Source organism: Salvelinus sp. IW2-2015, linkage group LG4q.1:29 (assembly GCF_002910315.2).
Source record: "Salvelinus sp. IW2-2015 linkage group LG4q.1:29, ASM291031v2, whole genome shotgun sequence".
Taxonomy (NCBI): Eukaryota; Metazoa; Chordata; class Actinopteri; order Salmoniformes; family Salmonidae; genus Salvelinus; species Salvelinus sp. IW2-2015.
This window is the reverse complement of record NC_036842.1, coordinates 72,748,300-72,766,787: the sequence shown is the minus strand read 5'-3', so window position 1 is coordinate 72,766,787 and position 18,488 is coordinate 72,748,300. Positions and strand designations below refer to the sequence as shown.

General features: G+C 42.7%; 1 protein-coding gene across 1 annotated transcript in view; it reads right to left on the bottom strand.

The window, feature by feature from the left end:
- Positions 1–18,169, bottom strand: part of LOC111962509 (ankyrin repeat and BTB/POZ domain-containing protein 3-B-like) — a 111,370-nt gene extending 93,201 nt beyond the window's left edge. Inside the window, 1 exon segment of the mRNA XM_023985649.2 lies at positions 16,721–18,169. Coding sequence (XP_023841417.1) covers positions 16,721–17,588 — 868 coding nt within the window. The 5' untranslated portion in view covers positions 17,589–18,169.
- Positions 18,170–18,488: the final 319 nt, after the last annotated feature.

The following is an 18,488-nucleotide window of genomic DNA, read 5'->3' as shown; positions in this document are numbered from 1 at the left end:
ATGCATTAACTTCAAGTTTCTGTAGTTCCTGTCTGAGTTGCTTTTCAACTGTCACTATTTCTGATGAGAATGGATGGTGAATGTGACTTTGCTAGCTAGAGTGACTGATGTAGCGTGATTTATTTGTATGAGGTCCCTGAACAGATCAAAATCATCCTCCGCTACTTTCACATTTTTCTCCATTGACAATCAGGCCTTGAGAGGCAAAGCTCCTGTGATAAGAAGTGATTTATTTGTGGGAGTCTGAAACAGAACCCGAGGAAATMATTCAAATCCTAACACAATTTGCACAGCTCATGGTCTACGCAGTTAGATTATATACACAATAACCTTCTATGGTGGCATATAAATCTCCCTACACAATCATACTCTTAACCTTCATGGCTGCCCTAAACAATGTCTGGAGCACAGGCAATTCAGTTATCCCTCACATCAAGAATCCAATATACAGTTGAAGTCGGAAGTTTACATACACTTAGGTTGGAGTCCTTAAAACTTGTTTTATAACCACTCCACAAATTTCTTGTTAACGAACTATAGTTTTGGCAAGTTGGTTAGGACATCTACTTTGTGCCTGACACAAGCAATTTTTCAAAAAAAAATTAAAGACAGATTATTTCACTTATAACTCACTGTGTCACAATTCCAGTGGGTCAGAAGTTTACATACACTAAGTTGACTGTGCCTTTAAACAGCTTGGAAAATTCCAGAAAATTATGTCATGGCTTTAGAAGCTTCTGATAGGCTAATTGACATAATTTGAGTCAATAGGAGGTGTATCTGTGGATGTGTTTCAAGGCCTACCTTCAAACTCAGTGCCTCTTTGCTTGACATCATGGGAAAATCAAAAGAAATCAGCCAAGACCTCAGAAAAAAAAATGTTGACCTCCACAAGTCTAGTTCATCCTTGGAAGCAATTTCCAAATGCCTGAAGGTACCACATTCATCTGTACAAACAATAGTACGCAAGTATAAACACCATGGGACCACGCAGCCATTATACCGCTCAGGAAGGAGCGGTATATATAATTCTGTCTCCTAGAGATGAACGTACTTTGGTGCGAAAAGTGCAAATCAATCCCAGAACAACAGCAAAGGACCCTGTGAAGATGCTGGAGGAAACAGGTACAAAAGTATCTATATCCACAGTAAAACGAGTCCTATATCGACATAACCTGAAAGGCCGATCAGCAAGGAAGAAGCCACTGCTACAAAACCAGCATAAAAAAGCCAGACTACGGTTTGCAACTGCACATGGGGATAAAGTTTGTACTTTTTGGAGAAATGTCCTCTGGTCTGATGAAACAAAAATAGAACTGTTTGGCCATAATGACCATCGTTATGTTTGGAGGAAAAAGGGYGTAGGAAGCTGGCAAGCCGAAGAACACCATCCCAACCGTGAAACCGGGAGTGGCAGCATCATGTTGTGGGGGTGCTTTGCTGCAGGGGGGACTGGTGCACTTACAAAATAGATGGCATCATGAGGACGGAAAATTATGTGGATCTATTGAAGCAACATCTCAAGACATCAGTCAAGAAGTTAAAGCTTGGTCGCAAATGGGTCTTCCAAATGGACAATGACCCCAAGCATACTTCCAAGTTTTGGCAAAATGGCTTAAGGACAACAAAGTCAAGGTATTGGAGTGGCCATCACAAAGCTCTGACCTCAATACTATAGAACATTTGTGGGCAGAACTGAAAAAGTGTGTGTGAGTGAGGAGGCCTACAAACCTGACTCAGTTACACCAGCTCTGTCAGGAGGAATGGGCCAAAATTCACCCAACTTATTGTGGGAAGCTTGTGGAAGGCTTCCTGAAATGTTTGACCCAAGGAAGGCAATGCTACCAAATACTAATTGAGTGTATGTAAACTCCTGACCCACTGGGAATGTGATGAAAGAAATAAAAGCTGAAATAAATAATTCTCTCTACTATTATTCTGACATTTCCCATTCTTAAAATAAAATGGTGATCCTAACTGACCTAAGACAGGGAATTTTTACTAGGATTAAATGTCAGGAATTGTGAAAAACTGAGTTTAAATGTGTTTGGCTAAGGTCTATGTAAACTTCTGACTTCAACTGTATATACACATTGTGATAAAAGACAGGACAGTACGCTTTCATATTTCTTCAGCCTGCCAGCACTGACATGCGAAGGATTTTATCATGCATTGAATTGCACCCACTGTCCTTTAAAAAAACATGTTACAGCAACATCAGATACATCTATTTAATTCCTCTTGGGTATAGGAAACATGCTACTGATCGTTACAATGTATGTTACAATGTACAAGGTGGAAAAATCTGCCGTTCTGCCCTTGAGCAAGGCAGTTAACCTCAACAACAAATGCTCCCCGGGTGCCGATGATGTGGACGTCGATTAAGGCAGCCCCCCGCACCTCTCTGATTCAGAGGGCTTAGTTTAAATGCGGAAGACACATTTCGGTTGAAGGAATTCAGTTGTGCAACTGACTAGATATCCCATTTCCCTTTCTCTTCCCTTATTACTCAAGAAAACGCTATCTGGCTCTCTCACTATGATTCCTATAGGATGAGAAGCAAAGAACATCTTGCTATAAACAGCATGACAGATTTGCCCTCCCCTGTGGCTGGGTGAGGTGGGTCAGTTGGAATATTGGCTTCACAGCCACCTTAGCCTATCCCTCTGGGCAATAAGAGCTGTCTCTCTTTATCCGTTTGTCTTTCTCTAGTTTTCTCTAGTCTCTAGCTTTGCTGCTGATAGTTGGCCCATCACTATCGACTATGGCCAGAGGGCTTGACAGGCTCCCATCACAGCAAAATGAAGCCCATCGTTCTATCCATTAGAGCAGAAACTGGTCTGAAAATCAATGCTTTGCATTGGACCGTTCTATTCAGAGGGGTGGGAGGGGTTTTCAGAACAACAAAAGAGTTCTCTGAATCTGATGCTGTGGAATGTTAAATCGTTTAATCAAGTATGGATCTGTTCACTTCCTGGGGGCACACGGCTGGTTACTCAACACCCCCCTATAGCCTGTGGTAGCCTCTGCGGGTGTATTGAGGTCCACGTGACAACTCGGGACCCCCGGGGAGAGTGGAGAGCACAGGGGTCAGCATCAATCGTCCGTCCTGACGACCCTCTGCCTCTGTTTTGGTTATCACACAGCTGGAGGTGCTGAGAGATAGAGAGAGCAGAGGGGGCCAAGGGTCTATCAGAATGCCCTTACACCCCATTATCACAGGACACTGCCCTGTGGCTATGGCTATGACTGTGTACATCCCTGTACAGGGTGTCACAATGCATCACCATCCATCTGCAGCCTATAGCACAATGTGATGAAAAGATTACATAACAAAATAAGCATAAGACCAAATGGTGCTAGTATTAGCCTATAGCCATACATTTCCGTTGGTCTTTTTTGCTCTGTTCTCTGAGCTTTGTTTTTTTTTTTTTTTTTTTCATTTAACCTTTATTTAAGTAGGCAAGTCATTTAAGAACAGATTCGTATTTACAATGACAGCCTATCAAGAGACAAAAGGCCTCCTGTGAGGACGATGGCTGGGATAAAAAAAAAGTAGGACAAAACACACATCACGACAAGAGAGACACCACAACACTACATAAAGAGAGACCTAAGACAACAACACAGCATGGTAGCAACACATGACAACACAGCATGGTATCAACACATGACAACACAGCATGGTAGCAACACAACATGACAACAACACTGTAGCAACACAACATGGCAGCAGCACAAGCATGGTACAGCACGAAGGGCAAAAAGGTAGAGACAACAATGCATCACGTGAAGCAGCCACAAGTGTCAGTAAGTGTCTATGATTGAGTCTTTGAATGTAGAGATAGAGATAAAACTGTCCAGTTTGAGTGTTTTTTGCAGCTCGTTCCAGTCGCTAGTGGCAGCGAACTGAAAAGAGGAGCGACCCAGGGATGTGTGGGCTTTGGGGACCTTTAACAGAATGTGACTGGCAGAACGGGTGTTGTATGTGGAGAACGAGGGTTGCAGTAGGTATCTCAGATAGTGGGGAGGGAGGCCTCCTATAAGGAGCATTGGTGGTAAATCTGATGGCCAAATGGTAAAGAACATCTAGCCGATCGATGGCACCCTTACCTGCCAATCTATAAATTATAAATTACGTCTAACACTAATCAGTGTTAGTTTGGCAGCTGGGGTGAAAGAGGAGCAATTACGATAGAGGGAACCAAGTCTAGATTTAACCTTAGCCTGCAGCTTGGATGTGCTGAGAGAAGGACAGTGTACTATAGTAGAACACAACCAGTTTACTAGCTACCACAAGCATGAAGCACCACACCACACAGCTTGGCTTTGTTTAACAATGTGGGCTGGTTGGTTGTAGTAATAATAGTACGGCTGTCCAGGTCTCCTTTTGACTTATATTTAAGGACTTCCTCTTCTCAATCGCAGCCCTGTGTCCTGCCCTTCCTGCCAGACCTCTTGTCATCCTCCTTGTCAAGTGCAGGCCTGTGCTTGTGCAGTCATTTTGGCAGCTCTGCTTTTAGGCACAGGCTGGCCTACTTTTAGACACCGTTAGCAGAGCAAATAGACCAAATTGGATGGATTCAGATTCACCCTGCCAGCACGCTGCAGACAGCCCCAGGAGTTCACTGCAGGGTGCAGGGCTTAGTGCTCTTTTTTCTCTCTCTGTCTCTCTTTCTCTCCTTCACTTCCCCCTCTCTCTGTCTCTGTTTATCTCTTTCTTTCTCTCACTCTCTGTGCCTCCTTATTTATCTCTCTATCGCTCAGCTCTGGATCTGGTAGCAATACGATGTGCACCAACCAGTCAAAGTCTGTCTCTCACTGACTGCAGCTGTGAATGAGATGACCAACTAGGAGGTGATAAGGTCTGCAGGTTTGCAGAAGGTTATAGGGGCAGAGAATACTGTTTTAACATCTATCATAGTCTTCTGGGGAGCAATAAAGTAGAATGGAATGGAATAGAATAACTTTATTTTTCCAAAAGGGAACTTCAATATAGATGAGTATTGAACCAGTGCCTTCAGATCTGAATGTGACATTTACTAAAAAGCTATGGYAGAAAAATATGGCGGTTTTGCCATTTCAACACAGTCCCTCGTCCCTTATCCCCGGGCCCCCTGCCATCCTGAGAATAATAATATTACCATAAAACATTAGGAGGAARGTTACAGAACCACTGGAGTTCTACTGGACTAGCTAACCTCCTTCCTTACAACCCCAGATAGGAAGAGACACATTTGTTAGCATTCATCACCGTAATTAGCTTGCCGCTGTTTAATTTCATCAAACACACTGTCTTTTGTCTCTGTGATCACAGACAAGCCAGCCAGACACAGCACTCAGCTCCACGGCCCACAGTCAGGGACTTAATGAGAGAGAGCTTCATTATTTGAATCATGTGACCTGAGAGCTTTCTTCTCTGTGACTGAGCTTCACTTGCATGGGCCCACAGACAGACACAGGAACAGGAAATCTGATGAAGGTGTTCATTCATTTGGGGGATGTGAGTTAGAAAGGCTTTAATGTAGGAGTTTGTGTGTCTAATTATTCATTTGATAATATAAGCAACTGCACTGCCTAGGCTTGTTATGGCTGATAACTCCACCGTAGCAAACGACACAAAGTCACTGACTACACTTATTTCACTGGTTTCCGAATTAGATTTTTGCCTCTCAAGAATACTTATATACCATATCACCACTCTAACTCCAGCCTGGTCTCTAGCTATGCAAACCTGTTGGTAACTTGTTCTTAGTGAACGTCCTTACTTGATCTGTGTCTCCTTTGAACAGGAGACTTCCACAGTGCAGGAAGTGTGCCAGACTCTCTCACACACACCTGTCTGGCTCACAAAGGGCGACATGCTGAGACAAGGCCTGACACACCTGTCACAAGCTAACCTGTCACCTGCTCTGCCAGTCCCTGTGAATCACTGTACATTTAGTTTCAGTGTCTGTCTGATGACTGATACTGAGAAAATAAAGACAACGACCACATCATCTACTTATCTACCACCCAGTGGTGACTGGCCATTAATCAGAAATCACTAGGGTGAACTAACTTTGAACACATCTAGTACAGAACAACACACAACAGTGAAATAGTGGTAGCCTTCTGGAGTTAGAGCTGATGAAATCTCGAACTGTTGCAAGTGCTATCACCTATCTCTCTCTTTCTCTCCCTCTGTGTGTACCCCTTTAATCTCTCTTGAGTCCAATTATTGTAATTTCTGGACTCTGCTGAATAGATCAAGTTACCAGATACAACTGCACTATAAATATTTCCCTTATTGAACATTACCCTGTAAAGCACTGAGATTTTGAAGTGTTCTTCATTACTCCATGTTACTAAGCCATAAAGCAAATATATATGGCAAAACAAACAGTTAGCTTTAAGTAAAACTACAAAATGCTCCCTCGATAGAGAAACCATTTGAGCTTCTTTATTTCGGTTATTTAAGACAAATATAAATCTAATCGTAAGTGTCCTTCCCTCTCCCCCAACACATGGACGTACTATGTAGGGAATAAGGTGCCAAAATGAAGGGCCATGCTTTACCTACACTCCATCTGTTTTGTCACAACGAGCCTGTTATTCTGTGTGTCACTGATCCTCAGTGAGGATGAAATAAGAGTCACACAGAAACCACCATCTGTTTGCAATAAAAAATGTAATGAAACAAAAATACATATACCTTTCAGGAGTAATGCATTTCGAGGAGTAATGCATTTCGAGGAGTAATGTTTTTAGAGGTAATGCGTTTCGAGGAGCAATATGTTTTTAGGAGTAATGCGTTTCGAGGAGTAATGTTTTTTTAGGAGTAATGCATTTCGAGGAGTAATGCATTTTGAAGAGTAATGTGTTTTTATGAGTACTGCGTTTCAACAAGTAATGTGTTTCGAGTAGTAATGTTTTTTAGGAGTAATGCATTTTGAGGAGTAATGCATTTCGAGGAGTAATGCATTTCGAGGAGTAATGCGTACCATATGTCGTGGGTACTAGACAAGGCTGAGCGGAGCTACTCAGTCAGTGTCTAAGAGTTAGGGGGGAAGAGAGAGAGCTGCCTGTATGAATGTGGTTTCTGACAGGCTTTCACTTTACACAGACTCACACACACTTCCACAGACCCACACACATGCACCCACACACACATACATACCCATCTACCCACCTCCACCCATCACAGACACACACATACTGAAACTAGAGAAGGAAGCTGGATAGGGGGATATCTGTCAAGGCCCAGGCACATGTGTCTGTCTCTCAGTCTGCAGTAGGCAGGGCTGAAGGGAGGAATGGGTTCCCAGCGGGGCCCTCAATGTCTGGACTGACAGCACTATTAGACCCCTGCCAGACAGCCAGGAAAGGACAAGGTCACCCAAACTCATGGTTCTGAACACCGTAGCAAAAAAATATCCATAGAAAATGAGTGTTTCTTATTGGACAAGTTCAGGTAGTTTCTCCCTGTTTCAGTCCATTTTCTTCCATTTGTTGCCTAATTCAATTAAATAGAACTGTAGTGAATACGACCTCTCTTACTCTGAATAAAAGCCATGACAGAAAGGTGCCTCATTATGAATGCACTGAGAAAGGAGACTCAGAGAAGAGAGAGAATAGAGATATCCTCTCTTTTCAGGAGTAATCTTATGGAATCCATCCGACTAGGGTGGAGGGAGGTTAGAGTTTTTTTTGGACTGAAGCAAGGGCCATGGCTGTGAGAGCTGTTAGGGGCAGAGGGAGGAAGTGCACACACACAATCCTGAGGTCACCGTTCTGATCTCACATGGGAGGTAATGGGATAGTGGTCCTTCGGAGCAGAATCAGTATTCCATCAGCAGTTCCACTGGGCTCTAGGAAGTGACCCAGCAAAAAAAGTATAATTATGTGATTGCTGTTCTCTTTCTCAAACATACACAAACACACACACACACGGATCATGTCTGCGGTGACATCGTCAGTATGTTGAATAAATTGTCTTAATGTTGTTCCCCGTGCCCTGAACCATCTTTACCTTCAATAACACTACAAATGAGAAATCACATGGGAAAAGGTACATGTTTCTCTGAGACGGTGACATGCCTGGAGCGAAGATGTTTATATCTTCTATATGAACTACATCAGGCTCTGTGTTTGTACAGCTGATAGTAATTTATTTCCCCTCTGTAGGGGAAGCACACAAAGTGGTTTACACAAGGCTAGAATAATAGTGTCCCTATACCTTTATCTCACAAAGCCACAAGACAGAGCCCCATTGCCATAGCTGAGGATTAGTGGAAATAGTATATTATAGTGTTCCCATTGGCATTTCATACCATCAAACGCCTGTTAAAAGGTTAAGAACACCTCAGAATGTGGCAAAATATATTATAATCCTGTGTGGCTCAGCTGCAACGCCAGGGTTGTGGGTTCGATTCCTACGGGGGACCAGTACAAAAATGTATGAAAATGTTTGCACGCACTACTGGAAGTCACTCTGGATAAGAGTGTCTGCTAAATAATTTAAGTGAAAATTATAATAAAGTAAATGATCCTAAACCAATACCTTTTTAAGAGTCAGTGGTGTCGATTAGGTATCTAGCCATCTTTATTTCAWTCAATTGGTTTCAATCTCTGTAGTTATTGGTCTGTTTATGACTCTCTCAACCAGTCTTGAGCTCCCATATTCAAGTGACTGGATAAGCGATGCAAACATCTACAACTAAAATCACCCCAGCTATCCTCGGATAACACATATGAAGGGTGTTCTGTAGAGATAAACACACACCATTACTACGTAATACCCCATAGGTTCAGTAATCATACAATCAGGCCCTATTCACCATCTTCTTAGTGTCAATAGACTAGTGGAGGAGGTGATCATCAGAGACCTTTCAAACCCATCAACAGTGATGTAATGGCTGGTGTTTGAGTGGGGAGAAGCATGTAAATGTGTAAACTCTTCTGAGCGTGTGGTAATCCTAAAGCGGAGTACGGACCAGCACTGCACCAGCCGAGGCCGATCAGTCAGAGAATCAGAGTTTGTTAGGGGGTATTGGGAGTGCAGGTCCTCACTGTTTCTTTCAATGGTGAGAAATAGGGTGGTGGATTTGTTGTAATCAAGAAGATCTTTTTGGTAATCTGGAAGTCTTTCTGTTGATGGGTCTTTCTATAAACTAGGGTACCAGTGAGCATTTCTTGTAGTGGTGTAACGATTGTCGTCGGGAGAAGGAGAAAAGGACCAAGGTGCAGCGTGGTAAGTGTCCATATTAACTTTTAATAAATACTAACACTTGAACAAAAAACAACAAAGCAACAAACGAACAGTTCTGCAAGGTGCAATAAAACTAAACAGAAAACAACTACCCACAAACACAGGTGGGAAACAGGCTACCTAAGTATGGTTCTCAATCAGAGACAACTATTGACAGCTGCCTCTGATTGGGAACCATACCAGGCCAAACACCTAGAAATACAAAACATAGAACAAAACATAGAATGCCCACCCCAACTCACGCCCTGACCAAACCAAAATAGAGACACAAAACAAGGAACTAAGGTCAGGGCGTGACAAGTGGACAACTGTTTGGAGCTTTCAGCCTTTTTTACATGTGAATACATTAAGATATAACCGGGGAACATAGARACATTCAATATATTTCATGAGTTGAATCAAAATCTATGTATAAACCCTTTCTAACGCTTGTAATCTTCACAGATTTGACAAAAATGGGGTGACTTTAAACACTACCTTTCTTTCCTTACATTCATGATACATACAACAAAAATCGATACTGTCATTAACGGGGTTCTTCAATAATTACACATAATAGTTGTTTGATGCGCGTTTGATGTCTAGCTGTTTAGTTTCACGGGGACATTATCACGCAACATCAGCTGATTCAGGAAAGGATTTTCTGAATGACAGTCGAGTGTTAAAGAGTGTGATACTGCACGCAGTTTAACAGCCAAAGGGCTGGAATGAATGTTGATCTGGAGGATTGACAGAGCATTTTGTCTGTTGTTATGACGCTCAAGATAATTAGCCTACTTCCCGGACAACATTAAATCAAGATTCGTAAGATAAGATTATTGTCTGTGTATGTTTTGGTCTTTTGTTTTCCAAGTTAAAACTGAGCAATCGGGAACATGAAAACTGCCTGTCTATTCGTTTTTGAATAGAAATCCCCACCAAAAATGGATGTTTTTTTGTTTTTGCATATAAAACCAAAAAACGACTTGATATTTTGCTGTTCAAATGTGGTTGGGGTTAAATGTGGAATGCCTGGTCAAGTGCAGAGCCAACTCTTCCTGTCCTTTCAAAGTAGGAGGTCACCCTTCCAACTCCATTCTATAAATCTATTCATTCATTTCTGCTCATACCGTGCCACAGTTCCAAGATAAGGTAAGATTTCTACATTTCTGCATAAGATTTACTGTGTATTAACTTATTAATGAACTGCTGTTACTGTAAATGGTTAGCTGACTGATAATTCCTAGCTACCTAGCTAACCATTGGTAATCTGGGGAGGCAGGGGCGGCAGGTAGCCTAGTGGTTAGAGTGTTGGGCCAGTAACCGAAATGTTGCTAGATCGAATCCCTGAGCTGACAAGGTCTGTCGTTCTGCCCCTGAACAAGGCAGTTAACCCACTGTTCCTAGGCCGTCATTGTAATTAAGAATTTGTTCTTAACTGACTTGCCTAGTTAAATAAATAAATAAAAAATCTTATTAAATGATGCTATACAGCCAAAACAACATTATATATTGCTATACAAGAGATATGGCTTAACTATAGTTAGTCAGTGGTTGCACAACTAACTAGCTGGAATGAAGCACGGGTGTGAATAGTAGACATGTGCATATATCCTTTAACTGTTTGCAGCAGGTCTCCAGCTACCCAAACCTGTCTGATCAGCCTAATGGGTTGTTGTGGGTGTGTCCAGCTTACACCTGTGCAAATCTGTGTGTGTATAGCAATGGAATGAAACATCCAACCAGTGTCTTGCTGTAGGTCCACCACACACCTGAATGGTTGTGGGGTCCTGTCCAGAAACAACCGCTAGCCCTACCCATAGACACTTGTGGAGATCTGAGAAAACTGGACAGGTGTAAGCAATACTGCCAAAATTGCACAAAGACTTTCAGAGGGTAAGGTGGAGCTCTCACCATGTCACTACCTATCAATCCCGCTCAGATCTCCACAAGTGTCTAGACTCTGTGCAGTAGGGGCTAGGGGATGTTTCTGGACACGCCATGGGTTTTATGGTAGCTCAGTTTGTCAGTCAGTCAGTCTGGCACTGTCAAAACTTGTTAATAGCTGTCAAATACTTGCTTCCTCTGTCCTCAATAGCATTTCCTTGATTTGCTGCATCCTCTCTCCTCGTCTCATTCTCAAAACCCATTGGATGAGAACAGAGGTGAAGATCAGACGTGAGGAATGAAGGAAATGCAATTGAGATTCTCCCTTTGTTTCCTCCATTCCTCACAAAGCACATTGAGGGAGAGGAGAGAAGGTTCCTCCCCACTGTCTCCAATGCACTTTCAAGGAGAGGCAAGGAGTGGAGAAAACAAGGACATAGGAAGCAAGAATGTGCTGTCTAGTTTTCACACACACACACACACACTGCTTGAAGAGTTTACTGATTATAATGATTTCATTCTTGGTTATTATTATTATCAGTGACTTTGTTGACAGAACCCATTGTATTATATTATTGTATTACATGATTATATCAACCATTAACAAATATATAGAAATGCTGTTGTTTATCTTCTTAATTCTTCTGGAAGGATTAGCATGGCTATAAATAATATAGATGTTGACTAAAGCACAATCAGACCTGGCAACTAGGCATGACAAAGAAACATTCAATGTCCATATTTCATGTGACATTTTGAATGATGTAGATGTTTTGTTGTTGCTAAGAGTTACGGTCTCATTGTGCCTATCTAGACTCTTAATCCTCTAACTACACATGTGAAGCTGCAAGAAAATGTATATTTAAATGTATATCAAACCATTATTTTTTTTACCCTGAAGTCACACATTGGCCCCTTTATTTATAGAAAGACCCTGATGTTGATCTTTGACCAGATTAGAGGCTTTATTTGACTATGGAAAAGACAATGTGAAGAGAGAGAGCGAAAGAGAGAGAAAGACAGAGAGACCATTGTTCATAGTTCACCTATCATGTCTTGCCCCGACATGCCACACTGTCTGAGTCAATTTGAGCTATTCTCCTTCCCATAGGCAGCAGCAAGGTGAAACACACATTGTCACTGACAATAAGCCTTTTGCAGCATTGTATTAAATGACAACAAATTACAAATCAAATTCTATTGTTGGCTATATTCATTTTGAATTGCGCAATTACATAAAATGAAAAACAAAATAATATATAAACTATTGCTAGTTGATTTAATACATTTTCATCCAGAACAAATGTTCAACCCAAATACTGCATGCTGAACTAGATTGTGCCTCCAAGCTACAGTAAGATAAGTAATCACTAGTAGCAAGGCTATATAGAATGATTGTGTGACAGCACAGTTTTGTCTGACTAATCCACATGTTGAAACTTGTAAACTGTCTTCTTCCAGCTAAATTCAGAAGTACTGATCTGTTGTTAACTTCCTCATGCCAAAAGCCTCTTTACAAAAATTCCAGATTTTCCACACACCATGAGCCATTCACTATGGGTTGAATCCTAACTTCCACTTAAATAAAATGTTTACTTAGTCATGCAGTGATATCAATGGGAGGCTACATACATTTGGAAGTTAGGATTCACCCCGACGTCTCAAATCCCTGGCGGATAACTATTGTGGTTTCCCTATTGCATGCACTTGCTTGCTGGTACAGCACTGCAGGTTTTTCATAGGATTATATTTCCAAGCTCTTCTTGGATACAATAGTGCTGATGCTCAGTTTCTGTCTTTCTGGTGCAAAGTGACAGTACTTAGTGCCAGTCTGCCAGCTACATGTGTCATCATGCGCAGCAGTGGAATGGAAAGGAAGACGGCTAAATGTTTTTCAGAAATCCTTTTAGGCCTCTAAGGCCTAATGTTGAAGATAAACTTTAGAAGCACAATCTATCTCCACCTTGGGTCCAGGGTGGGGAGTTGCCTGGTTTTGATCACGTCTTAGTGCTTGATCATCTGAGGTAAAGTTGGCAAGAATCCCTCCTCGCCTCAAATGTCTGTGAAATCACTGCCACACACCATCTAACATTAACATTGCCTGCCCTAGCTCCTCATTATTAAACCCAGTTCTGCTCTGTAATTGCAAGGGGCTTATGTGTGTGTGTGTGTGTGTGTGTGTGTGTGTGTGTGTGTGTGTGTGTGTGTGTGTGTGTTGGTTATTCTATCCTTGTGGGGACCTAAAATCCACAAAAGTCCCCACAAGGATAGTAAAACATGAGGACAAAGGCTATTTTAAGCTTAGGGGTTAGGGTTACAATTAGGGTAAGGGGTTAGTGGTTAGGTTTAGGAGTTAGGTTTAGGGTTACGGGTTAAGGATAGGTTTAGGGGTTAGGGAAAATAGGATTTTGAATGGAAATGTATTTTAGGTCCCCATGAGGATAGAATAACATAACGTGTGTGTGACTGTGTGTGAGACAGTGTGTGTGTGTGTGTGTACACTTTATGTGTGTGCGTGTATGAATTTGTGTATGTGTGTGTTTTTATCTGCCACAGATATCCCAGCCCCAGACATTACAGGGTCTGCTACAGTCTGGTACCATAGCAAACCCCTCTCATTCCTGTTGGACCACAATGCTTACCACAGCACATGTCATACTGTGGGCACCAGCCGCCAGGCACCGACCTCACAGGGAAACACTGGATAAGGCACAAAGGAGCCCTGGCCTGAATGGAACCCCCTGAATGGAACTTCAACCTACACATTCTCTCACAGCTGCAGTCTTCATAGACTCTAGAGACACACACCCATACACAGCATATCATACTGACATAAAACATCTTATTAACTTAAGCCTAAACGAAGTAAGCCTCAGGTGTCTAACTAGCGCTGCATGCAGCAAAATAAAAATAAAATTATGGAGGAAAATATATTTTGATTTTTGTTGCTTAAATGTCCATTTTTGATTGCCATTCCCAGAAGGCCTATTCATTCTAGTGCTGTATTTTCCTGCATCTCAAAGAGCTATGTACTCTGCGAAGCATTTCTGTACTTGGATGTCACCGTTTGATGGAGTGGGAGCTGTGTGAAGGGTCAAATGCCATGGGAGAGGGTTCTACCACATGAGGTGAGACCCTCCTCCCAGCTACCATCTATCTCCATAACATCTGCCCAGACTTGAAAAGGTGCATCACTAAAGTCATGACATCTCACAGCCAAGGTGTGATTATGAGTCATCCTCAGGTGGTAGAAACCCCTGGGCATCAGTGTCCTGTTTCTCGATACATTTTTTGTGACATGTACAAAGGGAAATTACAAGCAACCCCTGCATTGAGCTTGCGGGGGCTGCCACTGCAATTCCACCACCGAACAAGCTTCCTGTCTTGACAGGATACCAAAGCCAGAGAGGGGAACCCAACACCTGAGCAGAATACTGAGGCAGTAGCTGCTGAATTGAACCCCCGGGTGTGTGGGAGGGGTGAGCCAGGGTTACCATATGCCTGATGTGCCAACGGAGAACCGCTAGTAACTACAGTATACGTGAGAACAGGGGAAGGAATAGGAGGAAGAGTGTTGTGTAAGCAGAAGCAGTGTGTGGTCGAGGTAATGGACCCTGTTGTGTTCCAATGGTTTCCATGACTTGAAATGCTCACCACATACAGTACATTAATACGCCTTTACTTCACACCGGAAAGTGCGGAATGTAGAGGATTGTATAATAACAGCTCTTTCCAATGAAGGATAGTTTGTTTTCTTTAGATATAACATGCTGCTCTCTTGGTCTTTGACATTTGAAAAGTAAGGCGTTAACTAAAACTAGGTTCCAGTAGTATTTACTAACCACATGACCTGACGAGGACCTCTTGGACCTTAGCCTATAAGGCCCAGAGTTTTCCCTGGTCAGATCACATGGTCAGGAGAAACTCTGAGCCCTATTTACATTTACATTTAAGTCATTTAGCAGACGCTCTTATCCAGAGCGACTTACAAATTGGAAAGTTCATACATATTCATCCTGGTCCCCCCGTGGGGAATGAACCCACAACCCTGGCGTTGCAAGCGCCATGCTCTACCAACTGAGCCACACGGGCCCTATAACAATTACACTTGCAAAATAGGTGTTCTGACCTCCAACTTGCAGGACAAATACACTCTCTGACCAAGTAGCCCACGCTGCCAGCAAAGGGGGCTACTCCAGGGCTTCAGGGAGGGGAGGATGGATGAAGAGGGGAGCGGGAGGAGGAGTCATACAGGGAGATTTAAACACCTCAATGTATTTGGAGTTATATTTATGAAAAGCACCAGCGAAAGAAAATAGCTCTGGTTTGCAACAGAGATGCTATTAAGATATGCATCACTTGAGTCTGAGAGAGGAGCCGACATGACCATAATACTGAAAAATCACCTCAATTAGACTACTCCTACTTGGCAGAGAAAGAATGGCTGGAACGATATAAAGGGGTTGAGGTTGGGATGGGGTGAAAAGGCCAACCAGCACTGAGATAATTGATCAATCGTTACAGATTGGAAATGAGAATGCTGTGAAAGTCATGACCTTCTACAGTTAAGCCACAGTTAAGGCCTTCTCTTGTCGCCATTGCAATAGGTGTGACAATGTGCAATGTAAAAATTGTTTGGCTTTAGGAGCCACCACCTTCTGACCATTGTGTGAGCCATTTGACATGTCCTCTTTCTCCTGCCCCTTAGCTCTCTTTAACACAGCATCAGTAGGGACTTCTCCTCTGTGTTTTCAACTCAGTCCCATTCACATCACTCAAAATAACGCATGATAACACTTATGTGTCCTGGGGCTCTGTATTACATAAACCTGTTGGAGTATGGAGCCACAGCAGCACTTTAAATGCATCTACCACAGAGGTAATACAGTCTGCTATTACATTAGGTTATAACTGATTAAATGTGTTGCTGTATGGATGAGCAATGAAGATGTCTGAAGGTAAGAGCTTACGTTTAAATGGCCCTTTTTTAGGTTCGAAAGCTGTATTGCACAGCAATGAGGTAAATTCCCTTATAAGCATGAGAAGCTAAAGACATGAACAAAAATCCACAAGATATTCCCCCGGTGAATTATAGCCTGCTTCAATGTACCATGCATTCACAGTACCACAACACTGAAGAAGAACTCTGAGAATGTCATCTAGATGGATTATAGCCAAGAGGGGTTAGGTGCTCCCTCTCCCCACTCCCTTCCATGATCATAAATAAACCATGCTCATTGATGTCAGTGGCAGAAGGGGCCATTCTCTGTGCTCATACATCAACATATTGAATACAGTAACTCAACAAAGAGGTTACCCAGGACCCAGGATGACCCAGGATGATCCTGCCATGTCAGACACAGGAAAAAATACATGGGCTAATTCAGAGGGGATATGTGAAGTCATGATTATTTCTCCTTATTTGTCCCTGTCCATCGAGAAATGTTGTAGTGTGAGAAAGTAAACTCCTAACTTGATAATGACTTTATTACAGATGGTGAAAAGAAATCACTTCACCGTGTTTTGGGCACAATTATGAACAATTCGTTAGAATTACGCAATGAGTAGATGCGTCACAGAACTAGTCATGTACACACAACTTACCACTTGCATTCTTCCCACAAATGAGGTATTGATACTGCTGCAGGAACCCCCATAACTCCGAATCGTTGTTGATGGCCTGTTCGAGGGACTCAACAGTGAACTTAGGGATCCCATTATCTTTCTCCACGAGCGCGCTGCGCAGTGCGCGTGCGTACACCTCTCGGAAAAGACTCTCCATGCATGCTGTCAGGTAGATGGCAGCGTGCTCGTGGATCCTCACCGCAACTCGGCTGTCCACCATCCACCTGAAGAACTTCCCCACGTTGAAAATGAGTCCGCATCTGAGTGACTTTCCGCGGCTGAACTTGTCCTCGGTGCTCATGTTGTACATAGACAAGGCACTGAGTGCGGCGGTGATGCAGTTCACCGAGACTGTCCAAGACATGACAACCTTTATGGCACTTTGAATCTCATATTTGGTGCATTTGGCATAGCGCAAACTCAGGCGCTGCGCTTCCTTGGCGACCCTCACGAGTGCGCGGCTTATGAGGACCGAGAGCCTAGCCAGGATCTCCTGTGACACGACCCCCAGCCTCAACTCTTCGTCCTTGTTCAGTGCGCTCTCTACTTCCCCGAGGCTCCATGGCACGTCCTCGAGCTCGGGTAGTTTAGCGCACTGGCCGGAGCAATCCAGGATATCGGGGTCTTCGACCAAGACTGTGTTGACCGTGTCCAGGCTGTTGTGGCGACTGTGCATGGAGTCGGTTAAATGCCAAAAATTCCCCCCATGCGCATAAGGTATATGTGCCTCGGAACAGCACAGTGAAGCACTGGAAGACCTAAAGGAGTCTGCTGCGCCACCATAACCCGAATCAAGCGTCAGATCCTCCAGGGTCCTCGCCACTGACTTCTTACTACTGCTTGCCATAACTGCACCTCATACTGTAAAGAGGACTTTGGAATGAATGGCTCAAAATGTCTCACGTCGCCCAATGCAATTAAATGAACGCAATTAAAGCCCGACTGCGATGTATTTTGAAGTGTCAATATTTTATCCCGTTGCCTTCAGTGGAAACGAATCAAGTTGATATTTCTCAATCCAAACTAAAACTTCGAAGTGTTTCCATCATAGCACATAGAGCAGCTACAGTGGTCTGTGTTTTACGCAGTAAGATCCTGGTAGATGGAGGCGGGGCTATGTTCTTCAAACGGCCAATACACTCTCGGCATAACTCGAGCAGTGAGAGAAATTTTGAATTAGGACCACCTCATCATACAATTGAATTTACATTAGGCTACTCAATTCAATGTATAGCCCATATGGGGAGTGGATATGAAATATCTATATAATTATTTTCTCTTCAAATTCATCTAATTTCCTTTCTTTTCTTTTTTTTTACTTACTATTTGAAACTATACCTTCATAAATGAAGCAGTCCTTTCACATGCTGTAACTTGAACACGATTTCAAAATTCAAGGCTAATGGTCTGACTGTAATGGATTGGATAAACTGGATAATGTGATTATCCACATAATGTGTCATGCTATGGATAGCAAAGTCCCTTAGGCATCTTTTCTGACAGCAATAATGGTAACATGACTCAAAGCCATTAATAATGGATGACATGCATAATGTATCTCTCTCTGTGGTCCCTTACAAGGAGATAGCTAGAGCTCATTGAAAAGTAGACATCTGAATTCCTTGCCAAGGTCAGACATTATACTGCATCATTGACTATTAAAGATGCATCATTTTATTGACCAAGGCTTGATCACAATCGGAGAGAGCGAGAGAGATGTGTGTGTGTGTGGATTGAGCCTTCGACA